Source organism: Rhododendron vialii, chromosome 5a, assembly GCF_030253575.1.
Source record: "Rhododendron vialii isolate Sample 1 chromosome 5a, ASM3025357v1".
Classification (NCBI taxonomy): Eukaryota; Viridiplantae; Streptophyta; class Magnoliopsida; order Ericales; family Ericaceae; genus Rhododendron; species Rhododendron vialii.
Window position 1 is genome coordinate 24,429,402 of NC_080561.1, and position 25,576 is coordinate 24,454,977.

At 42.0% G+C, this 25,576-nt stretch overlaps 1 protein-coding gene and 1 long non-coding RNA gene across 8 annotated transcripts; one reads left to right on the forward strand and one right to left on the reverse strand.

Moving 5' to 3' along the window:
• Window positions 1-2,638: 2,638 nt before the first annotated feature.
• On the reverse strand, window positions 2,639-12,408 carry LOC131326546 (uncharacterized). Of its 7 annotated transcripts, XR_009200042.1 has the most exons (7): window positions 12,118-12,408; window positions 11,230-11,321; window positions 10,909-11,055; window positions 5,818-5,873; window positions 4,484-4,617; window positions 3,264-3,403; window positions 2,639-3,147 (listed from the first exon to the last, which is right to left on the reverse strand). It is a non-coding gene; the product is annotated as an uncharacterized LOC131326546 (long non-coding RNA). The 7 variants fall into 7 exon arrangements; XR_009200047.1 differs by lacking the exons at window positions 2,639-3,147; window positions 3,264-3,403; window positions 4,484-4,617; window positions 5,818-5,873 and adding exons at window positions 4,640-4,812; window positions 10,753-10,820 and having other exon boundaries at window positions 12,118-12,406; XR_009200045.1 differs by lacking the exons at window positions 2,639-3,147; window positions 3,264-3,403; window positions 4,484-4,617 and adding an exon at window positions 4,641-4,812 and having other exon boundaries at window positions 12,118-12,405.
• A 3,627-nt stretch (window positions 12,409-16,035) lies between these two features.
• Window positions 16,036-18,505, forward strand: LOC131326547 (uncharacterized). Its single transcript, XM_058359364.1, has 3 exons — window positions 16,036-17,333; window positions 17,451-18,263; window positions 18,360-18,505. Exons 1-3 carry the CDS (start codon window positions 17,117-17,119, stop codon window positions 18,503-18,505), a joined length of 1,176 nt encoding a protein of 391 aa, XP_058215347.1. The 5' UTR covers window positions 16,036-17,116.
• The last annotated feature ends 7,071 nt before the right edge of the window (window positions 18,506-25,576 follow it).

Here is a 25,576-nt window from a genome sequence, read left to right on the forward strand (position 1 = left end):
AAGCGCAAATATCAATTCCCTTTGATGGGTACATATATTAATGTATGCTTTTTTGAATACTTCCTATTGTGGGTAGATCCCCTATGACTTTAGCAAAACATAAAATTATAGTCACTGTCATGCACTTGATTTTCAACATAAATAATAATATAATACATTTTCCATAAATAAAGATCATCCTCAGATTCCTCTCATACATGTATACCCAAAATGATATGCTAAGATTCGATACATATTGCAATGGTCTTCACAATTTGCGTCAAAAGTTATAAATCCTTTGCATTCCTCCATAATCAAATGAGTTATTAATTATTATTACATTTTCAATTACCTAAATCACAAAGCATGCACTAAGTCAATCAAAAGTGATTTCAATACTCCCTCCGTCCCTTTTTAAGCGTCCCACTTCGTAACTCCAACTTATTAAGAAAACATCATTATTACACTTTTCACACCAACTTTTACCTCCATTTTCCCGACTTACCCTCTATGAAGACATTATCATTAACCTTTTACTCAGTAACTTTTCAAAATGAAATCTACTTTTATGGGCAAAATGGAAAATGTACCAATTTTTACCCACTAACTTTTACAAAATGGACACTTATTAAGGGACAGCCCAAAATAGAATACTAGACTTTAAAAAGGGAACGGAGGGAGTATCACTTAAGATTATTGAATTTAGTACATAGTGGGGGCCTACCCACCAAAATTCGAAGCCACCATAGTTGATGTAGCACTTAATAGCTACCAACAAAAAAGATAAAATGGTAGCTAACAATACAAAAAAAAAGAAAAGATAGAATGAAAATCATTCAGAAGACCCAAATGATTAGGAAGAGGATAGCCAAGTATATGACCTCCACCACCACCTTCCATCTCTGGATACCTGCGTATCGAATCTAAACATTGATGTAACAGGATTAAATGAGATCATTTGATTTTTGTTTTAAAAATTTTTTTGTTCAAAAACACAACAAAATACCACCCACCGAGAATATTTCTCGTTCAACTCTGAGGGCTCCCTAAAAAAGCACAATCAACAGCCTAAAAACAGTTTATAAAAAATAGATGGGAACTATACCTGAAATTGAAGATAAGTAAATAGCATTGGATACAATGTTATAGAATTTTACGAAATGAATGTAAACTTGCATTTCTCGAAGATTTCACTCCACCATAAGCTTTTAAAATTTATAATTCACCTTGTCGTGTCCCCGACTTGTCCCGCAGTTAAAAATATTAAAATCTAATGGACATGTATGTGTTCCCGGTGTGTTGAGTGTCTTTGGAGTGTTCGGTACGGATGCTGCGATCTCTAGGAGTGTTGGTGCTTCATAGAGTTTCTCCTAACCAAATTAAGTATGTGTACCAGAAAATCTCGTAACTTCTCACAACCTATTCCACTAAGCTATACCCCATAGATATACAAAACTTTTTTTTTTTTTGATCAACGTCAAGTAATATATTCATCACCCGAAGGGAAAAGATTTCATCACAATATACAAGAATAAACCAAAACTACCAAATCAAAGACACGAGTTACTGCTCGAAGCACACAAGCTACAGACTCAAGGACACCCTACCGAAGCAAACCTACACTAAGTGCCGGTATGAGAATCCCGTCAGTGACTCAGTAGTAGAGGATCCAAAAGGATCCCCAGCTCAAACCCGAGTTACGCGCAAGATGAAACCAACAACCAGAAGCAGAAACCAAAACTGGCACACCGGCCAGCTCTTGAGAGGAAAAGGCACCAGCAGAACGCCGGGGCTTCTTCGCTGTCAGTCGCAAGGATGCCACTCTGAGGCAAACCTCTGCTATCACGGTAGGCTCCGGCGCATGGGAGGCACAGCGGCCCACAACGCCGTGGTAGCCACAGGATTTACATCTGAGAACCAAGCAAACAACCAACACCAGAAAAACTTATTTGCCCTCCACTGCAACCCACTGGATCTGGGGGAGACCTAGACCGGGACACAACCGGATCTAGGGGAAACCTAGACCGGAGCAAAACCAGACTGGAAAACCAGTCGGTAAAAGCAAACAGAAAAATGGAAAGGAAAACTCCCACCTCAACCTCACTAGTTATTAAGCCCACTCCCACCAACAGCCGAAGAAAACCCAGAATTGAGAGGACAAGGAGGCGCCGAGCAAAGACAGATCAACCAACCAACGGTTGGTAACCCGTCGCCAATAACCAAGCGGTTGCACCGCCAGCCGGAGCTTCAGACAACGAAACAGCTGAAACTTTAGATATACAAAACTTGGTTTTAAGCAATGTGGTTGTTATATGGATTTCCCTTTGCAATGGAGCATCAATTCTCTAAAGTTAAAGCTTATGTTCAAGGAATTGTCCGTGTCTAAAGACTCAACGCTATGTGTTCTTAACACAACTAAACTGAACCACCCTTCCCTATTATTGATCGACAAACCTGACTTTTCCAATTTGTCGTTTTGTTGAGAAAATTTCAAACTTGATCAATCTAGAAATTGCCCGTGCCTAAAGAAATAAACACATTTTATCAAAGCTAATATTATATCGACATTTGTGGGTCAACCTTCTCCTAAAGGCACATCGCAACATAATTTTCAAACTAAATACCCCATAGCATAATAATTTTCAAACTAAATACCCCATTGAAAATAACCAGTGCCTATAAAATGACCCCAATTTAAAGCAACTGGCAAGTACCTTTGCCTAGCAAGCTGAGTTCTAAAAAGCTTCACATATGGATCATTAATTTTCAGCATCAAGTTGACTACCTTCAAGTCAGACCTTAGAGAAGTACAAATTTGCTCTTCAACAAATATGTAGTCCTTTCCCCCCTTCTTTTCTTTTCTTTTCTTTTTTTGACATATGGTCAATATTAAATCTAAGCTGTTGAAAACTTTTACGTTTTGAAACTATGTTCCTGTCCATTTCTTCATCTTCAAGCACTTGATGTGGCCAAGATTTAATCTAATTTTTGCCTTCTCTCCAAGCCAGATCTTAGGTACATAAAGCAAAACCCACCCTGGCAAAGATATCCTTTTTGTTGGTATATGAGAGAAAGAGTAGCACCACACTCCTTTGCATCATGTGTTTTAAAAAGGAGTTACCCAAGCTTTTCCATTCCAAGCCCCAAGCTTCTCTGGTTATTCACAACCTTTTCCAAAAAATAAACATGAAAAAAGTAATCAATCTAAAGAATCTGCATAGGTAAAAATAATAAAAATTTTGTTATAAATGCATAAAAGAACTGAATACCGAAAAGGGACTTACCCAAGGTTTCCCATTCCAACTAACATTATGTGTCATGCCTGAAATCAGAGTGGAAATCAGTTCCTTCCAAAGGAAAACAATGTATGACCTCAAGTAGGACACCCCATCCCAGGAGACTTAATGGAGTAACCAAAATTCAACTACAACATCAACGAATCAAACAATTAAATAGATTAGCATGAAAATACTCAAATCTTTTTTCATATCTCGCTGTGTGCATAATTATTAACTTAATAGAAGATCCCCCTAGCTTCCCCTTCCTTCTCTTATGATCCTTAACAGCTTTCCCCTTGCCAAAAAACTGAAACGCATAAGATTGATAAAACAAAAACCACCATCCAACATTTTAAAATGCACACTAGCCAGTGTTTTGCATCAACTAAATCAGTAAAAAATCTAAGTACATTGGCCAGTGCTCTTTATTTAACAACATAAGAGCAAATCTAAGCACCAGCCTGGGCTCTGCAATTAACAACATAAGTACATCTAAACACACTAGTCAGTGTTGTGCATAATAAGGGAATACTTATGGATCTGAAGCCTTGCGATTCAACTTACTTTAGTGCTCCGCATGAATGGTTGAGATTGGTTAGAAAAAAAGTATTCTTTTGGAATCCTCCCTTGGATTGTTATTATGGAACCTAGAATGAACACAGTGTTCCATGCACTTTCCCAAATGACGCTTGCATACAATATATAAACTCAGTGGCTTGCATACAATTTCGAAATATACACACAATATCTAGATTTCGGTGAGGATTTTGAATTGCTTTTTCATGCACATGATATAAAGCTTTTTGCACACCGGTTGTACTGCCCTGGTGCTAATTATCGTTACAGCACTGTAGAAGTACTTATCCTACTCAAACCGGTGCCAAGATGACTACTTTTGCTTCACCAGCTTCTATAAACATAAACATGGACAGTGCAAAGAGTATTAAGTTCGTAGAAAAAATATATAGCTCAAAAAGTGCTCAGAAAACAAATTTGATGTTTGTACAAAAAGTGCAGAAAGAAAAACTAAACAGAGAAAAGGCAAATAAACCAAACGAAGTATGGAACGCAATAACTCCAAAATAACGAACCTATAAGACTCAAATTGCATCTACTTATAAACCAAATGAGGTACAGATCAGCATGCAATTGAAATTCCTTCAAGTCATCAGAGGAAATGAACAAAAACAATAATCTAATGAAAATCACACGATCAGTGTTCTCACCCTTCTGTAGGTGTCGATATCGAGGCCGTTACCGAGTAACTGAGCAAGATTGTTCATAAACCACTGTGTCGCCTCCTTCCTCCTCCACATGCAGCACATCTATTTGCATCCTAGTCAGCTTAATCAACAATTTGCTGTGTCACACAACACAAAAACAATGCCATCTCTGTTTTTTAAACTCACTCCAGATGACGCTTCAAGTTGAAGACAAACCAGCAATATTAAGAGGATCAAACCAGAAAAGCTGAAATTGGCCAAACAATAAAATCCTTACCGGATGTTTAGCCTATAAACTTCCTTGTACTGATTGCATGCAAGTGATTATGTATCTGGAATCGGAAAAAAATCACATTAAGCACTAAAATCGGCACACAATAAGCTAAAATCGATTAGATGCAAGGAGATTGATGGGTTCAAAAACCGGATTAGATGCAAGGAGATTGGTGGATTCAAGCACTTAAAGGGGATTACATTCAAGAAGACAGGATTAGATTGCAAGGAGATCAGAAAAAACATGATTATGCAAGGAGATTAGAAGAAACCGATTACGTTTGATTCATGGTGTCCCAGTGAGTTTGGTGGGTGGGTGTGGCGAGGGAGCAGTGAGATCTTGTGTGTGTGTGTGTGTGTGAGAGAGAGAGAGAGAAAGAGAGAGAGTGCTTAATGAACTGGTTTGAAATCTCAACTGGACAGTTTTGAGGGAGAAGTGGTACAAGGGGGTTTGATCCTGGCCCTTAGCTTAAAAGCAACACTCAATCTCAACCCTCAAAAGGCCCAAAAAGTTAGTTTGTGTCTACACAATTTGAAAAAAAAAAACCCTCCCTTGTTCTATGGATAACAACTTGACAATGAGAAGGTACAAGTCAACACACATTTTTTGTGGCAGCTCGTGGTGGTAACCAACATAAAAACAAAACGATCTGTGATCATACCATGCTATTAGAACATTGAAAATTTGAAAAATATAAGTCATTCCTACTTCTAATCAATGTCATTTCCAAGTATTAGCCTCGACACACATATAACCACTCAAGTATCCCAAGTCTTGTTATTATCCATAACCTAAAAACCTTCTCACTTTCCCATTATATAAGGGGAAAAAGCAAATCAATAAGGACCCACCGGATTTTTCAAACCTCCGAGAGAAAAATTTGTCACAAACCATAGCCCTATTGTAGAGTTCATAAGAGAAACCCTCCAAAACCCTTCCCAATTTTCATAAGAGAAAACAGTAGTGTTCAGCTTTAGCTTATAAAAAAACAAAAACACAGATGTTGCAACAGGTGAAAAAACTAAAACAGAGGGTGAGTTTGATCAAATTATAAAATCCTTACCCTTTTGGTTAGCCTATAATCTTCCTCGCACTGATTTCATACAAGCCATAATGCATCTGGAAAAAGAACAGGAAAAGTCACACTAATCTGATGAGAAAAAATCCCAATAAACCTCTTTTTTATTGGTCCAACTAGGCTCCCTCAGCCTCACTCTCATAATTTATCTCCACATCGAAATCACCAGCTTTCAAAACTACTTGCTACTACTATCAACCACCATGGACGCATCTGAATCCCAACCGCCACGCCATTCAAGTAAAGCAAAAAGTAACCTAACACTTAAACCCCCTTAATCCAAATCCAAAACCTTCCAACCTTACTCCTATCATCGATCTGAGCAGCAGCAACAATGACTCCGATTCCATAACTCCTCTTCCTTATCCGCCTCCGATGACGATACCGCTACGGGCAGTGTTCTCGGAACAGACGAGAAGAGGCCCAGGGTTTCGAGCGAGAGAGGTTCGTTCAAAAAGAAGAGGAATAAACTTGAAAACTGGACAAGTTGGCCATTGCTCTGCCGCTAGGGTTTCTGGATCCCCTGCCTCGTTGCCGGCTCTGCCCCCATCATGGCAATTGGTAGTAGAGAGGATTGAGCGGTGCCGGTTGTGAATGGTAAGGGTGGGGAGATTGTTGATAGCACTATAGCAATAGTAAATAGTTTTGGAAAGCTGGTGATTTTGAGAATAGGAAGGGGGGTGATTGGGAATCTGGGATACTTCTTCAGGTATTTATGTAAGAGGTGGCTGCCAGAGATGATGGAGGTGATAGCAGTGAGGTGCGCTGTGAGGGAGGGGAGAGTAGTGTGGGGATAAATTATTGAGAGTAGAGGGATCACTAAAGTTAGGGTGAGGGAGCCTAGTTGGACCAATAAAAAAGATGGTGATGTTCACACAAAATTGCACTCTCGTATACAAGTACATAACTTGTTTACGGTTACAGTTTTACATCTTCTATTCACCGCTTTTTTAAATGGATGGCTTACTTCATTTTGGTTCGCTAATTAAACTTCATTGTTTTACTACATGTACATAGAACATCTTATGTAATGCTTGAATAATTAATATATAAACCCAATCTTTTCATAGTTTCGTTGTGTTTCGCTTTTGGCCTTTGGTTGGAGATTTGTCTCTTTCGTTTATGTTACATCACTGTTTTGAGTGTATAAGAATTATACGGAGTATTTATTAGGGTAATACATTATTTAAACAACTAGTTTGCTTTACATATAAGGCAAGGAATATTGTGTTGAAATAAAATTTGAAGAACGTAATAGAGATAAAGTACAACCACTACTACAAAAATAGATAAAGACCTCAGTAATTTGGTGTGATCTTTCACTTTTAATCTCGCATTCAAAACCGTGGTCTATCAAGGTGTAACTAAAAGCCCCTATCTTCTAACCACAGGATAAAAATTGTGATTAAAACTCATTAAAACTGTGACTAAAAACATAAAAACTGTGATAAAAAATGACAAAACTGTGACCTTTAATAGCTTAACATCTCAGTTTGATTATAAAACCGTAATTGTTTATAGAGTAATAATCTCAGTTTTTGAAAAAACTGAGATTAAAAGTGGCGTTTCCCTAAGGGGAAAAATCCCACTTTATTTATCCTGTTCGGTTTTGAACCTAAGTCTCTTGAGTTTTGCATAGAAGCTTCAACCAATTGCACCACACACACTTTTCAATATATGATTGAAATATTTAATATATAACATATGCGTTTAACATTAAAATATATTTCGAACATCATTTTGAACCTTTAAATATTAAAATTAAAAATTTTGATAAACATGAAAATTGTAGCCCTTTGTGTTATTGTTCAAACCCAATTTGAATTATCTCAATTAATGGAGTTTTGAGCATAGAATTATACTCGAAATACATTTGGCTATGAAACGCAACCTTCATAAATTTTGTCACCAAAGGTACCCATTTGGTGACAAAATATATTTTCATCACTGAAAGTATCCCATTTTCTGATGAAATATTTTTTTGTAGAATGGTTGAGAGTGACATTTATTTAGGGGTATTGCGCACGGAGTCGATTAAGGGGTAAGCGACTTTCAACTTTTCCTATATAAGAGCTTTCATCTCAAGTCTAAACAAAATGTGATGCACTCTCTAACTTACGATCTCAGTTTCTAGATGATTGAGATTAAAGGTTCTTTTTATCTTAGTTTTTCCAAAATGAGATATATTCTTTCATATACAATCTCAGTTTTTCAAAAACGAGATCTATTCTTTAAGTTACAATCTCACTTTTAGATTATTGAGATTAAAAAATCTTTTCATCTCAGTTTTTTGAGAATGAGATCTATTCTTCAAGTTACAATCTCACTTTTTAGATTACTGAAATTAAAAAATCTTTCCATCTCAGTTTTTTCTTATAGTTGAGATTAAAATTATAGTCCATAACATTTTATTACGCTTTTACAAAAAGTGATATATTTTTAGTTTTTGAACCGTGATCTTTATACCATTTTGTAGTAGTGAACCATAAAGCCTAATAAGAAGCAAATTACCCACAGGCTTCAACAAAAACCAAATATTCACCAGATGTGAACTTATTTTGCAATTTCTAATCCCTGTTCCCAGATGAGCTTTTTATTTTCCAAATTTATGTCGTAACTCTTGTTCATGGTTTACACTTTCTATAATCAGTAGGTCGAATAACACAGGGCAAGCATTGAATTCAAACAATTCACGAGATGAGGGAGAGAAGGAAGTTCAGGGGAGAGGCGAAACATGATTCACCTAGTTTATCTGGAGAGGCCGAAGGGCTAGGGAAGATGAGAGACAAGGTTAGGAACTTTGAGGAGGTACAAGCTCAATGGAAGGTAATCGTGAAACTATTGAAAACACAACAGAAGGTAGTCGAACATTGCTTGTATCACTTGATGCTAGGTTTTCTACCTTAATGCCAGTAAAGTTTTTGACATTTCACTAATTAGTCTTGAATGATGAGAAGAAACTATGTCCCTGTTTTATTGTTATTTTTAAGGTAATTAGTTACATTAAATCATTTCCCCTGTGCTATTTTTCTGGGTCAAATGTTGTTAAAACTAATATGAATAACACTCTAGACATCGAGGGAAAGTCGCTTATTTAATATGCTTGTCCATTTACTTTACGAACCTAGGAAATGAAATATAGAAGAGCAAATAAAAGGATGGTAGAACTTCAATTAATAGTATCATGTATCAAATAATGTTCCCCCATGAGCTTTTTATTTTACAAATTTATGTCGTAACACTTGTTCATGGTTTACACTTTTCTATAATCAATAGGTTGAATCACACAAGGCAATCATTGAATTTAGACATCCATATAACAATACAAAGGGGTGTTTTCAAAATACCCCTCGCAAACTAACTTTTTGGCCTTTTTAATGGTTGTGATTGAGTTGGAGTTTTAAGCCAGGGGCCAAGATCAAACCCCCTTTTCTACACTTCCCCCTTAAAAATGTCAACTCAAGAGCCAAACATCCCTGTTTCAAACTGTTTCAAAATTCACATAATGCAATTTTGTTCACCCTCACAGCTATTAGCACCACCATCTCCAGCAACCAACTCTTTACATGCATACCTGAAAAAGTATCCCAAATTCCCAATCACCCCCTTCCTATTCTCAAAATCACCAGTTTTCCAAAACTACTTACTACTACTATAGTGCTATCAACAATCTCCCCACCCTTACCATTCACAACTGGCACCGCTCGATCCTTCTCCGACTCCAATTGCCGCGACGGGAGCGGAGCCGGCAACGAGGCAAGGGATCCAGAAACCCTAACGGCAAAGCGATGGCCAACTTGTCTAGTTTCTAAGTTTCTTCCTCTTCTTTCCAAACGAACCTCCCTCGCTTGAAACCCTAGACCTCTTCCCGTTTGTTCCGAGAACACTGCCCTTAGCAACATCGTCGTCGGAGGCAGATAAGGAAGAGGAGTCCTAGAATCGGAGTCACGGTTGCTGCTGCTGCTCAGATCGATGATAGGACTTGGGTTGGAAGGTTGGGGTTTTGGATTTGGATTAGGGGGGTTTAAGTATTCGGGTACTTCTCGCTTTACTTGAATGGCGTCCATGACAGTTGGGATTCAGAGGCGTCCATGGCGGTTGATAGCAGTAGTAAGCAGTTTTGAAAGCTGGTGATTTCGATGTGGAGATAAATTATTGAGAGTGAGAGGGAGCACCAAAGTTAGGTTGAGGGAGCCTATTTGGACCAATAAAAAAGAGGGTAATGTTCATCCTCTTCTAAGGAGGGTGAACAAAATTGCACTTTTATATAAGAAAGCCCAATAAAAAGGAAAAAATAATTGTGTTTGATCTCCAAAAACCTATATTGAGAGATCTAAATTTGGGGGAAAAAATGTGATTGAAACGTTACATTAGACATATAAATTATATAATGTTACTAGAGAATGCATGGGCATTTATTCAGCCTAAACTTGAAGTCAACTATCTTATCCTACATGACAAACATGTAATCGCAAAAAAATTGTCCCCAAGTTGAGTCGAATATCCAAACCTATGTAGTTCAACTAATACTTCTGATTTCCCCATAGCTAAGAGGCTAGTAAAAGGTAATACACCTAGCCAAACACCTTATTGTGAAGCTGACAACTGACGTACTTTGTAGGGAGATTATCACTGCATAATTGTTCTAGCCTTCCACACCACAAAGCTATATGTGCTTCCAAATTTTCATGCAATAGGATGATTCCAGGATTCAAAAATGACACCCACAAATAGAGATTTTTTATCTGAATTTTCTCAAACTGCATAAAAAAAGAGCGGATAGTAGAATCATCTATCGATGGGGTCCTCAACTTCTTTATCCAAGTTTATGACAATAACATGGATTTCTTTATCGAGAGCTCATTGATATATCATTTTATTTCAAGTTATTACGCAGAAAAAGCAGGAAAATGTGGTAACTTTTATAGCAGCAAGGTGATTTGATCTACTTGGTGATATAGAAAGCAAAATGCAGATGGTTCTTCTACCTTAGGTACAAAGAACAAAAGTCACAGTATTGATTAGTCATATTTCAATCCACAAATAAATAAAAACACACAGGGAACCAAAACATACTTGAAGGGTCCCTAATTCAATCTCTTTTCAAATTACCTAAAGGGATTTGTATCATCACAATCACACCACACAAACTATTCTCATCACGTTTTGAAATAGCAACCATCTACCATGTTAGGCCTTGAGTAGTCTGAACTGCAACCTTTACTACGAAGGCAGAAAACAAAATACCAAAATATGAGGGTTTTACAAGTAATCTATCACCAGTTAATAATACCGAGAAATAAACCCGGGTACAGTAAACCCCAATCGGGTGAAGAATCAAAGACACCCAAACTACATTACTTTTCTTATGAAATAAACCTCAACTGGGTTAAGTACCTATGTAGCCCGGGTACAGTAACATTGGCATCCCGCTCATCACGCATCATAAGTTCCTTGGAATACTCGCATGTAGACACAGAGGAATCCGCCTGGAAAGAGAAACAATGTTAAACCAAGTAGAAAGTCTCTTCCGACCTCAAAAAAATGCTGAAAATTCAACATATAGCCATTTTCCATACATGAACCCGAAAGAGAAACTATTTTCATACACAATCAAAAAGACCAATGGTAAAAGGGATGAAAAAAAATACAGGTTTCTTGAAAAAATTAGTAAGAATCCAGAACACTATTAAATACAAAGCTTTTTGAAACCCAAGTTCTATATCATTGCTTAAAGAACAAAGACGTAAGATGAGAGAATAAAAAAAAAACTAACTCATGGTGGAAGGGATCGGTACGAAAAGAAAAAATTTGCAGAATAAAAAAGTCACTGAGGCAAGACTCAAAATTTCGTTTTGAAGATAAAAACCACTGGGTCTCTCTTGCACTGATTCCATGTTTAACTCCTCTCCCATGAATTATTCACTAGCAATTGTTCTCACTGGAGTGTAGTTTATGGATTATTAAACCAAGATAATGATCAGATTCATCAGAAGAAAGTGGTTTCAAATGAAGAAAATTTCCTATGAAGATAATGACATGTGAACGGAAGCATAGGGTTATTGAGGGGCATAGAACTTACTGAGGACACGTAACAAAATTTGAAATCAGAGCATATGTACTAAGTACTGCAAAACCTCAGCTTTATCTCGTACGTACTATTATTCCTTAAAAGTTAGATTGGAGAGCTTACAGTTGTCCCTGATTATTTGGTTTTAGCAAAGGGGAAAATCATCTCCAAGAAGAGAGGCAAGCTATAATGCCCCCAATAATTTTGAAACTCACCCCTTCCATAGGCAGAGCCTTCTTTTGAAAAAACCTTGCATTTCTTCCACTCCATAAATTAATTGGTTGTAAAGAGGGAAAGCTTGTCAGCTTAGTGCTCTACATGAGCAGCTTTTGCATCTACGTGCTTATGCAAGTAAATTAAAAAAGAATACATTAGAACCTTCCATGTTTGAGATAGTGAGAAGGAGTGAAGAGTAGCTTTGTTACTTTTGGACGTAGTTTTAAAGAAATTCCATTAGAGCCATAATTGTGTTCCAAATTGCTCATACTTGAAAAATAAAACTGAATCAAAACTTTACTCAATGATATTACTTTGATATCATAAGAATGCATCAAAACCTTAAGTTTATGTTCACAGGTCTGTTCGATTTCAGTGAGTTCAATGAAGCAACAACATAGGACTACGGAAAAAATGCAGCAGATTTCATCTGAGGGAGGAGGAAAAAAGCAAAAGAGGCATTTGATGTTTCTCATAACAAACACAACTATTCATAAAAGATAGCAGAACAATGCCTCTCCAAATTATCTATTCTACACCAATAAAGCAAAAGCATAGAGAAATAAGAGGACAAAAACAATGCAAGAAAGGATAGCAATCCATTAAAATAACAACAATGTCTATCGCTGCCATCGATTCTAGCAAACTCCAACCAACAAAGAACCACCTCCAAAGTCAGCAAAGAGCCACGCAAATTTATGCTGCAAAGGCCCACCTTTTAAGATCAAAACATTACAATTTAAGTTCTATGATAGAAAGAGTTCTATATAAGAATTACACTTGCAAAGTCTATAGCCAACTAAGAGCATTTGCAATGGTAATAATCAAAACCAATAACCAAAACGTGCCACAGCATTTGATTATCCATTTAGTCCATAATCAAACTTAACCTCCACATTGGTTATTTTTGCATCCCTAACAAAAAAACTCCCCACAATACACAATGCACATTTGTCCAATCGCAAACGAGTTCCAATCACGCACCCAACCACACCTAATTATTCGTCTCGATGAGACAATTCCAATGTGGGGTGTTTTTGAGTTATTGAGTTTTGGGTTTGGTTATTGAGTTTTGGTTATTGGTAAAAGTTGTAAAGTTTGGTTATGGAATGGGTGGAATTTGGTTATTTGCTAAAAGACTTGTAACTTTGCTTATTACAACGTGGAGTGTTTTTTGAGTATTGTTGTTAAATTTGCTTATCCACGCCCATTTGCTTATTACAATGGGGATGCTCTAAGGGCTAACCAATACCAAAGAGGCAAATCTTCCCACAAAGGAAAAATCCTCTATCTTGATCTATTATTTATCCAATTCTTCTTCTGTACTCAAAAAGGATCAAACTCATATACAATTCTCAAGTAGCAGAACAACCACAATACATAAACAATGAAGAACAGTTTATGAACCTGATCAATTAAAAGGGAAAAATATGGAAAGTATAGTATTGGCATGTTCAATACTAATGGCATAGAACCTCTTGAACCAACAGCCCTCTAACCTCTAGCTTTAACGCACAAATTTTCTCTTCAATCCAACACTAATGTCCTGCACTTACATAATTAAACTTTTAAGCAAGTCCACTTTCGCATTACTATGCAGTCATCCTTGCTAACATTCCTATGCCGACCCATAAATGAGTCAAAATTTTGAGTGGAAACCAGAAATGAGGGTTCAAAAATTTTAGAAGTAACGCCAAAATTTGGTAAAAAAGGTCGTGGATGTTCACGTAGGAACTGTCTAGCAAAAATTAGGCAGCAGAAATTGGGAAAAACAAGGAGAATTGTGGTGTTGTGCTATCTCCAATAGAACCTTCCTGAATGGTGGCTAAGTTGGTGTATCTTTAGCGTGGTTGAGACCTGCACACTTAAGCACCCGTGTTAGTGCCAAACCCAGATCGTGGGAAGTCCAGGATATGCATTCCAACGGTCAAGTAAGAAAGAGGGAAGAGGAGCTTTTTAGATTATGTTTAGGGCTTTCGGAGAGAATCAGTTACCTTTCCCTCAAGGTGGACTCCTTTTATAGGCAAAGGAAACGTGCAGACCAGCCCATGAGTATGCACCACGTGCTCGGTGATTGGTTCGTCAATCGTGGCGCCAAATCAGGCCCGCAGTCTAAGGCCTGTCATGATCTCCAAGATCTATTCCCGCAAAAGGGGAAATGGTGCCACGCCACCTGCCACACCTGCCCTACTCCTCCTAACTTCCTCTCTGAGTCAGGGAGCAGGGGTGGCTCAGTGGTTGTTGATTCTGCTGATTGAAATAACCCAGCTATATTCAAACTTTTGTAGAGTTGCTAATTGGTCCGGTGGGACGCCATCGAACCGAAAGTTATGACTACCTAATTCGCATCCAGGTCCATGGTTCCTCCGCGGGTGAACGAACTTGGTCGGTAAGACTGGCCCGACAGAGGCATAGTGACTATTGTGCACCACCAGCCTTAAGTCCATGGGATGGGCTTGACCCGCATCCGGGTTCATGGTTCCTCCATGGGTGAACGAACTTGGCCCGCAAGACTGGCCCGGCAGAGGCGTAGTGACTACTATGCACCGCCGGTCCATCCAACCCTTAAGTCCATGGGCCTGACTAGTCATCATGTTGTGGCCTTCACCTGGTTCGCTCCACCGAGCCATGCCCGCCACAATAGCCCCTCAACTTCTTCCACCCTTGGACAAAGATGGGAGGAGTTGACCAGTGGCTCCTCCAGGCCATCTTGGTAATGTCATTAGCCGAACCAATGTTTTCTTGAGGGAACACCACGTGGTAGGTATGCCGATAGGTGTCTGCCCGGCCTTCATGAGGGACGAAAAGGCATCTTGAATCCAGAGTAATGATGATATTCGCTGCAGAGGGGGCTGATGGGATTGTTTGGCTCAGAGATTGAATGGTCAGGTTTGAACTTGAAACGGCGTAGAAATGCCACATGGCAGAAGGGGGGGGCATCGCGAGTACGGATTGATGCAGGCTTTCCACGTGGCACCTTAAGAGTGGACGGGGCCGCGTCGCTTCAATTCCGGTGCGCAACCCCTAGGTTTCCCCCTTCCCCTTTCGTACATTATATAAGGGAAGGGGGTGAGACAGAAAATCACTTTCTGCTCTTGCTCTGCAACTTCACCTCTCGCTTCTGCAACTTCACCTCTCGCTTCCATTGCTCTCCAAAGTCCTCTATCACGCCACCGCTCACCGTCGTTCTACTTAAGCACTTTCAGGTAACTTCGATTTCTTTGACGTCTCTTTTTCTGTTTGCCACAACACTCACACTAAATGACACAACTTTGCACAAAACCTTAGATTTACTCTATTTCTGACGAGTTTCTGCGGCCTCTTTTGGCTGTGGTCCACCACTTGGTCCGCCAACGATGGCGGTCCTTACTCATATGCCAGCGGTGGATCCTCAATCCTTGCCACGATCTGGCGTAGAAGGCCTTGGTGAGGCCTCATGTTCTTCCGCCGAGGAGGATCTTACTGAATAACGCCTGGCGAAGGCCTTAGGCAGTGATTAAAAAATCGCGCCTAGGCGAGGCGAGCGACGAGGCGAGGATGGGTCGCCTCGCGGTTGTGAGGCGAGGCGAGAATGGCCGAGGCGAGAATGGCCGAGGCGACCGCCTAGTCAGTAAAGTGGCGCCTAGGCGCGAGGCGTGAGGCGAAGGAGAAAGGGCGCCTAGGCGTCGTCCAGATCACAAAGGAAATATAAGGGCAAAATAAGACTTACACACAAACACACCTGATCGATTGAAGCTGCCTCTCACTCCTGGGCGATCTGAAGCCCTCTCTCGGTCTCTCCTCTGCGATCGACCTCAACATCAAAGACCTCTCTCTCGACTCTTCTCTCGATCGTCAACGACTCCGGTAAGTTCTTTGCTCTCTGCTCTCGATCTCTCTGCTCTCTGTCTCTCTCGACTGACGCTCTGCTTTCTCTCTCTCTTTCTCTCTTCTGATCTCTCTCTCTCTCGTCTCTGCTTTCTCTCTGTCTTGAACTGCATGTGCAGCTCTTTCTCTCTTCTGATCTCTCTCTCTCGTCTCTGCTGTCTCTCTCTCTTGAACTGCATGTGCAGCTATCTACTTGTCAATTTGCAGTGAGTGTACTGGGAAGTTTTTTAGGAGTATTTGTGTTGTATATGTTTACTAGACTTTATAGTCAGTTAGTGGGTGTATTATATTCTCTCAGTTAGTGGGTGTATATATATTATATATAGAATCATAGATATTGTTTACTGGACTGCATTTTGTAAATTTTGTGAATTATGTTTTATCTCCTTTGTTTGTATAGATATTGTAGATGTCGAATAGAACGGATCCTGCTTGGAAGTATTCAAAGAGACATGAAGATAATAAGTTCAAATTCACATGTAATTTTTGTAACAAAGTGGTTACTGGGAGTGTTTACCGAGTGAAGCTACATCTTGCTGGAGGATACCCTGATGTGACTTCATGTCCTAATTGCCCAGAACCAGTTAAAGAGGAGATTAGGGCATTTATCTATAAGAAAAAGGAGACGGCATCTAGCATAACTCCACTTCCAGATTTTGATGAAATGGGCAATGAGGAGGACATTGATGAGGATGAGTTTTATGTACAATCAAAGCCCCGTCCTAAGAGGCCTGTTGCCACTGCTACCTCTGGCTCCAAGTTCCGACTTAAGAAGCCCAAGACCAAATGGCCTATGGATGCTTACTTCACCCCTGACCCAGAGATCGAGGTAGAGAATAGGAGAAGTGGTAAACAACCTAAAGTTGATGATAATACGCCGCAAAAGAAGTTATTGAAAGAGCGGGTTCATCAAGCTATTGCGAGATGGATTTACGATGCTGGAATACCTCTCAATGTTGTCAATGTGGAGTCCTTTGAACCAATGATTGAGGCTATTGGGCAATATGGCCCTGGTTTAACACCGTCGACTTATTATCAAGTGCGTGTCCCTCTTCTTAAAAAAGAGGTGGAAAATGTGAACAAACAAATGGAGGACCACAGAAGGAGAGAGAGGAAAATGGATGCACTCTTATGTGTGATGGATGGACGGATCGAAAGAATAGGTCATTGATAAATTTTTTGGTTAATTGTCCTAAAGGTAGCATGTTTATTGAATCGGTTGATGCATCAAGTCGTGCCACAACCAGGGACAGCATGTATAGGTTGCTTGATGAGTATGTGGAGCGAATCGGAGAAGCTAATGTGGTCCAAGTTGTCACGGATAGTGCCGCATACAATAAGATGGCAGGTAACAATGAATTGCCATATGTTAGTTACTAGTTACTACTCAAAGTCTCAAATGTATTATTTCTTACTTTATTACTTACTCTTAGAATCTTATTGTACTTGTTCTAACTTATGATAGAGAAGTTGTTAATGGCAAAAAGACCACATTTGTATTGGACTCCATGTGCTGCCCATTGTTTGGATTTAATGTTGGAAGACATTTTCAAGTTGCCATACTTGAAGAGGACATGGGAAAGGGCGATCAAGGTACACGGTTATATCTATAACCGTCCGACATTGTTGAACATGATGAGACACTTTACCCAAAGAAAAGAATTGATTAAGCCAGCAAAGACTCGTTTTGCAACAGCTTGTTTGACTTTACAAAGGGTTTATCAACAAAAGAATAACCTAAGAAAGATGTTCACATCAGAGGCTTGGAGTAAGAGCAAGTGGGCAAAGGAGGCGGACAGTAAAAAGGTAGCTGAAATAATGTTGTCGCTGTCATTTTGGAACAATGTCTTGTTGGCCCTAAGATTTGCATGTCCTCTTGTTAAAGTACTTCGTTTGGTTGATGGTGAAGAAAAACCCGCAATGGGATACATCTATGAGGCCATGGATAGGGCCAAAGAAACTATTATAAACACGTTTGGCGGAGATGAAGACAAGTATAAAACTGTGTTTGAAATCATTGATGCGAGGTGGGAAGTGCAATTGCATCAACCTTTGCATGCAGTAGGCTACTATTTGAACCCTGCATTTTTTTACAAGGATGGTACAAGGATGAAAGCTGATAAAGAGGTATGGAAGGGTTTGGTGGATTGTATTGAAAGGCTGGTACCAACTGAGAGGATGCAAGATGAAATTCTTCATCAACTAGCATTATATGAGGAGGAGGAGGGAATCTTCAAAAAGGACATGGCAATTAGGCAAAGAATTACAAGGTCACCAGGTGATCACAATTTTTACTCTTTGCGCTTAAAAGCCTTAAATACTACCTCTTTATTTTTTATCCTTTACGACAATATAACTAATTGGCAATGTGCAGTTGAGTGGTGGAAGTTATTTGGTCGTGAAACTCCTGAATTGCAAAAATTTGCCGTCAAGATCCTTAGCCTTACTTGCAGTTCATCCGGATGCGAGAGAAATTGGAGTGTGTTTGAACATGTGAGTGTTACATTAAGGGATTTCTAATCGTTTTGAAGGTGTGAATCGTGTGATATGAACTTAAACCCCTTTTAACTTTATTTTGCAACGTCACACCAAAAAAAGAATTAAGCTAGATCAAAAGCGCCTCAATGACTTGGTGTTTGTTAAGTACAATAGAGCATTGAGGCGTCGATATATGAACCGCGGCAAATTTGACCCGATTTCCTTGAAGAACATTGATGAGAGCAATGAATGGTTGATTGGGAAATTGGAGGATGAGCTTGTATTTGACGGTGAAGATTTGGATTGGAATGTTGTTGCGGAGGCTAGTGGGGTTGAACAACCTAGCAAAGTAACTAGGTCTACTCATAAACCAACAAGTTCAAAGAAGCGTTCAAAAGCATCAAGTTTTTGTGCAGACGATTGGGAAGAAGAAGAATTTGATGACATTGTTTCAGATGAAGGAGAAGAGGAAGATGTGGATGGATATCAATCAAATGATGATGAAGAAGATGAAGATATTGGTGATGAGTGATGAAAGGATGACTGATGATGTCTTGTTTGGAATATCTGGATTGTTAGTTTGTTACATTTTATGAGCGTATTTTACTAGTAATTTGTATGTTGGAATGTTGGATTGTTGGTATTATGCAATAAGGTGATGTTTGTTGTTGTTCTAATGGTAGGATTTAATATTGGTCGTTTATATAGTTTATATTACTTTTTTTTTAAATCGCTCGCCTCGCTTCAATGAGGCGCTCGCCTCGCTCCGATGAGGGCTTTGTCGCCTCGTGTACGCCTCGCGTATTTAAATCACTGGCCTTAGGCACTCCACTGGGGGAACGACAATAGGGGTGAAACCATGTTGAAGTAGGGTTTTTGACTTTCTTCATTCTTTTCTTTTGTTTAGGTCTTCAGCATGGTGGACTCTCCCAGCTCCTGCTTGCCGAGGGTAGATCCTGACGCATATCTGGACCTCCAGGAGACTATCCGGAACCTCGGCAGAGGTTAACGGATGGGTAATGTGAGCTTTGACGAAAGCTCGAGCAACTTCGCTCGGCAGCACGAGCAGCCTGTCATCCCCGGCATCCACGTTCCCCTCCAATTGGACGACAGGGTTTCCAGGGATATCCTCTATGGCTAGGGGATATTCTCCAGACGAAGCCGCAGAGCCAATCCCATATGGCTCCGAACCAGAAGAGGCGGATCATGCCGAGCGCACGGCAGCTGGAGCCCAAGCTAGCACATCTACATCGGCGAAGGCTCCGCTGAACGCGCCCGATGCAGGAGGGGCAGGGGCTCTAACACGGCCGCTGAGGGATGTAAATGCCATTCCTCCCTTGCCAGGTTACCCTTGGACCAATGCCATACAGCCACTTCTATGGTGACGGCCTTGGGGGCTTCACAAAGGACTTTCAGGCGAAGTACGAAATTCCATATGACGTTCTAGTGGAGAAGGTGACCGGCGATAGAGTCACCTTCGATGTAGACTTCATCCTCCTCCACTATACACCATCACCAAGGGGGGTAAGGTTCCCAATGAGCCCCTTCCTTCGATACTTCCTGGAGACGTACAACCTCGCACCGATCCAGGTTTCGGTGAATAGCTGGCGCATCCTTTGCTCAGCGATGAAGTTGGCCGAGTTGAACAACCTGCCCTTCACCTTGGGGGGCTTGATGCTAATGTACGTGGTATCGAGGAACCCAACGTACGACAAATACTACCTAACCAAGCGGCAATGGTTCGACCACCTAGTGAACCACCTCTATGACATCGAGAAATGGGGAAACGTCCTAGTGAGGGTGTCAGGGAACTTCGAATGGGGCCCAATAAACCCACTCCTTGACTTTCCCTTCCCCACTAGGACTGGCACGAGTAGAGAGGCCCTACAGCATCCCTCGAGTGTGAGGGTTCCCCGGCAGCGAGGACGCCCCCGGTATTGTTTATACCTTTATGTTTTCTTTTATACTTTATAAACATTGCACCGTACAAACACCTTTCTTCTGTGTGTAGATTGCTCCGCACCGAACAAGGGACTCCTCGTCACCGGCAGGTGGTCAAACTTGATCGCTCCCCTTCGGTATGCCAATCGGGACGCACTGACCCTGCTCGACTATGAACCCACATACCATAGATTGATGGTAAGGAAGGTTGTGGATCTTGCCAGTATCGCCGGGCGTCGAGCAGGCACTCTGGGATCAGTACACTGCCCAAGACCTCTCCACCTCCAATCTGCCTGCCAGACAGCAGCAGCCTGACCAAAATTCGGTAGAGCGGCTAGAGCAGCAAGTTCTGCCCCCTGCCACCATCAGCACCCAGCCGCTCTGCTCTAGCTGCCGAAGGCCGAGTAGCACAGCTGGCGAGGGGGCAGAACAAAGGGCTGAGAAGAAGGCCAAGACCACTGAAGACGAGGTGGAGATCACCGAGGTAATCCATGCCACGAACTATACCACCGAACCAGAAGGGTCCCCGGCGCTCTTCAAGCCAAATTTTGAGTGCCCAGATGGGCACGTGATAACTGCCAACGACAGCCTAGTGGATAACACGCTCCTGGCCATAACCCTTCTCAAGGAGGTGGCCCTTTCCAAAGACATGGAAAATTTGCAGGAGGGGAAGGCCCCCAGCATGGCCGAGTTGTGCCTCTTCATCGCAAAGGTATATCTCACTTTGTTACATGAGAATTTCTTTTCCAAATGCTAACCCTTTCTCCTATTACAGGCCGGGTAGTGTGCCAGCCGAGCCTACAGCGATATGGACTCTCTCCTCGAGACAAGTATATCTCTCAGGGGGGAGCTAAAGATCAAGAGGGAAGAGGCGAAGGCGGCCGCCGATGAGATCTCCAAGCTGAAGGCATCCGTTGCGAAAGCGACGGAAGGGCTGGAGGAGAGGGACTAGTTGCTGACTGAGGTCTAGAACCTCAAGGCAGAGCTGGACTGGCTGCTAGAGGAGAAGAAGCGCACAGAGGAAGAGTTGCCGAAGCTGCTGGAAGAGGCCGGCGATGCCGCATTCAATGAGGCTGAGGAGCAGTATAAGTAGCATGTGGAGGGCCTGGTCAAGAATGCCTTCAAGGAGGGGGAGCTGAGCCGGATTGAGGAGGCCCGCAACAACTCTTTCCTCCTTGGGTACCAGGTCGGGCTTGATTACACCAAGGTTCCAAAGGTTGACCACCGAAGAGAGCCTCCAATGGTGCCCCTCTGTGCAACTTCCGAGCCACATGCTCCCTTCCCAGCAGCTAGACTCCACCGTCGGAGCTTAGGTCTTCTGTATTTTCCTTTTTGTTTCTCTTTTTTTGTATTTGGGGCCGTCAAAAAATAGTTTCCCATTGCCGAGCCCCAGTGATTGTAAATATTGGATGGTGAATGAATGAATGAAATTTTACTTCCATTTCATTTGTGGTTTCCGCACTTCATGCATACGTTAGCCCATGTATTACACTTCATGCACATGCTTCGAAATAGTTTTAGCCCCAACTTTTGCCGTACCCAGCCCTTACATTGGCAAACACCTACCACAGCGGCGTAAGGGTCTACCAAAGCAAAAGTAGAGGCAAAAGCTGGGCATGCCCCCTTCAGGATATGGCATGTCCCATTCTGCCGAACAAGAATTAATCGAGCGTGCCCAATGCCCTTTAGGTCATAAACAGGGACTTTGAGCACAAGAATCCTACCGAGGGTAACAAGCCAATTGTGAAAAAACAAAGAATTGTCAAACAAGAACTTTATTGAAAAGGAAGAGTTGCATAAGGCGTTACACAAGTAGCCGAGAGCATAAAAGGAAAAGAAAAAATTAAGCCCAAAACTTCCGAAGCAGCTGCGCATTCCAAATGGTTCGGCATAGCTGTGCAATCCATTTCGGAAAGTTCATAAGAACCATAACCCACTTTCTTAACAACCTGGAATGGGCCCTTCCACTTGGGCATGAATTTCTTTAAGTCTTTCTTCTGGACCACCTGCCAAAGGACAAGATCGTCCATGTTGAAAGGCCGGGTCCGCACATTCTTGTTATAGCCCCGGGCCAACTGCTGCTGATAGGCCGCGTACTTGACGTGGGCGTTGTCTCGAAGGTCATCAATACGATCTGCCTTGGCAACCAACATGGCATCATTCATCGGGACGTCGAAAGTAGTAGTTTGAGCTATGGGGCGAGTAACCGCCATCGGGAGCACGGCCTCAACGCCGAACGCCATAAAGTAAGGGGTTCGACTGGTACCACGCCGTGGGGTGGTGCGATAGCCCCAGAGCACATCAGGCATCTTGGCCGCCCACTTGCTACGCTTATTGGTAAGTCAGCGTTTCAGTCCGGCGGAAATGGCCTTGTCGACAGCTTCAGCTTGCCCATTCCCCTAAGGATATGAAATAGAGGCCGTCTTCATCTGAATATTGCTTTTATTATAAAGGGCTTGGATGGCGTTAGCCACAAATTGGGTGCCATTGTTAGACACGATGGCATATGGCACACCGAAACGAGTGAAGATTTGCTTCCAAAGAAAGCTCTCGACGTCGACAGTCGTGATTGTGATGAGCACCTTGGCCTCCACCCACTTGGTATAGTAATCAGTAGCAGTAATGATGTGCATGAAACTGCCGGGGGCTTTAGGAAACTTTCCAATGATGTTAAACCCCCCATTGGGTGAAGGGCCAAGGGCTGGAGACCGGTTGTAGGTGTAAGGTCGGTTGGTGGAGAAGTGGAGAGTGTTTTTGGCACGGCTCGCACCGATAGCAGAGTGTACCATCTTCTTCCACCAGTAACCTTGAGAAAGGGCCTGGTCGGCCAAGGATCAGCCGCCGGTATGGCAGCCAGCACTCCCACCATGGAGTTCTTCAAGGATATGCCTGGCACTTCCTGCTCATGAACCACACGAAGGTCGAGACCCGTGTAAGATCGAAGGTACAAAGCGCCAGAGGGATCGAGGAAAAAGGAGGCGGATTGGCAGCTCATCTTGTGAGCCTCATTGCGATCAATAGGAAGGGTGGCATGCTTCAAGTAAGAGATTAGAGGATCCATCGAGCTTGGCGCCAAATGGATGTCCATGACTTCCCTTAGGCATGGCTCAAAGCTCGGTGAAGGAACCTCACCAAGGACTATTGTTCGATTGTCATCATACGCGTAATAGATGGCTCCGAGGCTAGCCAGAGCATCGGTGTGCAAGTTAAGATCCCTGCCAACATGATCAAAAAACACATTTTGAAGCGAACCGGTCAAAGCAATAACCTGGCTCCTGTACTTATTCATGTGCGCATCCATGGCTTCATGATCGTTGTTGAACTGGTTTACAAGCTAAGAGTCACGGTAGACCTGAACTTCTTCGGCTCCCATATGCCGGGCTAGTCTAAGCCCAACGATTAAGGCTTCGTACTCGGCTTCATTGTTGGTAGTGGGGAAGCCAATGCTGAGGGCATGCTCATGCATCGTTCCGTTTGCTGATACCAACACTAACCTGACGTCGGCCTCTCGATTGTTAGACACACCGTCGATGTGAAGACGCCAGGTGTGGCCAATAAAAATCTTTGCTCGTTAAGGGGGGATGGGGCGCTTAGTGATAAATTCAGTGTGCGTTGGGTGGCTCGACCGAGACCGAGAGCTAGCGCGGCTGAATCATCAATCTGCGTGGATTCACCCCCCCCGCCTTCATTTAGGACTAGGCCGGGAGAGAGCTCGACGACAAAATCTGCCAGCACTTGTCCGTTGATCGCCGTTCGGGGTTGGTATCGAATATCGAAATTAGCCAACTCGATGGACCATTTGCAAAGCCGGTTTGATAAGTCCGCCTTCCGGAGGACGGTCTTCAACAGATACTCGGTGATGACCACAATGGTGAAGCTTTGGAAGTATGGCAAGAGCTTCCTCTTCACCGTGACCAACGCGAGTGCCAATTTCTCAATTGGCATGTAGCGAGTTTCGGCAGGCAATAGAGTTTTGCTGATGTAATAAATTGGCTGCTAGTTATTGCCATGCTCGGTGCCCTCTTGCCAAACCAACACTGCACTCGTGGCATGTTCAGATACGGCGACGCGGCGATGTAGAGGTAGAGCTCTTCCTCTTCCTTCAGCACAACGAGTAAGGGTGCTCGGGATAAGCAAACTTTTAGCTCGACGAGAGCGTGATCACACTCCACTGACCAGTGAAAGCTTCTCCGGCTATTACCCATAATTGATTGAAAAAAAGGGTGGCAGATATCCGAAGACTTGCTAATAAAACGGTTAAGGGCAGCTGCCATGCCGGCGAGACGCTGGACTTCTTTCACTGTGGCTGGAGCCCTGAGATCTTAGATGGCTTTGATCTGGCTTGGGTCGGTAGGGCTGTAAATGAACTGAGCCATTCGCGAACTGTTCGAGGCTCGACTCGGCAAGAGCTCGTTCGAGTTCAATTGTCTGCTAAACGAACTGAACCTGAACCTCAATTCTTGGCTCGTTCCGTAAATGAGCCAAACCTGAGCCTAATGGTAATCGGCTCGGTTAGGTTCGCGAACCTATACTTAAATTTAATTAATAAATCAATAGGGGTCTATTTGTAATTGTAAAAAAATTTAAGGTTGTATATATAATTCAATACTGATTTTTCTCCCAAATTCTATATGATCAATGAGAGAGTATGGGTTCGTTTGAGTTTAATGAGCCAAGCTGAGCCGAACCAAACCTGAGTCTTGATGAGCTCAATTCGAGCTTAGATTCGGCTCAGCTCGATTCATTTGAGTTTAACGAGCCAAACTCGAGCCAAGATGTTCAAATTTGAATCGAACCCGAGCCGAACTCGAGCCAGACTATTACCTTAACGAACCCAACCAAGCCGAACCTAAGCCTTGAAAAATTTTAACGAGCCGAACTCGAGCCAAGTTGTTCAGGCTCGAATCGAACTCGAGCCGAACTCATACCTTAACGAACCCGAGCCAAACTTAACAGGGTTCGGCTCGATTCAATTCGTTTACAGCCCTATGGGTCGGCTTCAATCCCTCGATGCGTGACCAAATGGCCAAGGAACTTGCCGAACAAAACACCAAATGCACATTTCTTGGCATTAAGCTTCAAGCCAGACCTTTTCAGCACGTCGAATATTTCGCCGAGGTGGAGGAGATGGTCGGCTGCATTCTTGCGCTTAGCAACCATATCTTCGATATA

Excerpts from the sequence above, each read along its gene's own strand:
- LOC131326547 (XM_058359364.1), top strand. The coding sequence starts at position 17,117 with ATGTGTGATGGATGGACGGATCGAAAGAATAGGTCATTGATAAATTTT. Across the intron at positions 17,334-17,450 it reads CGCATACAATAAGATGGCAG|AGAAGTTGTTAATGGCAAAA; the intron begins GTAACAATGAAT and ends AACTTATGATAG. Across the intron at positions 18,264-18,359 it reads AAGAATTACAAGGTCACCAG|TTGAGTGGTGGAAGTTATTT; the intron begins GTGATCACAATT and ends GGCAATGTGCAG.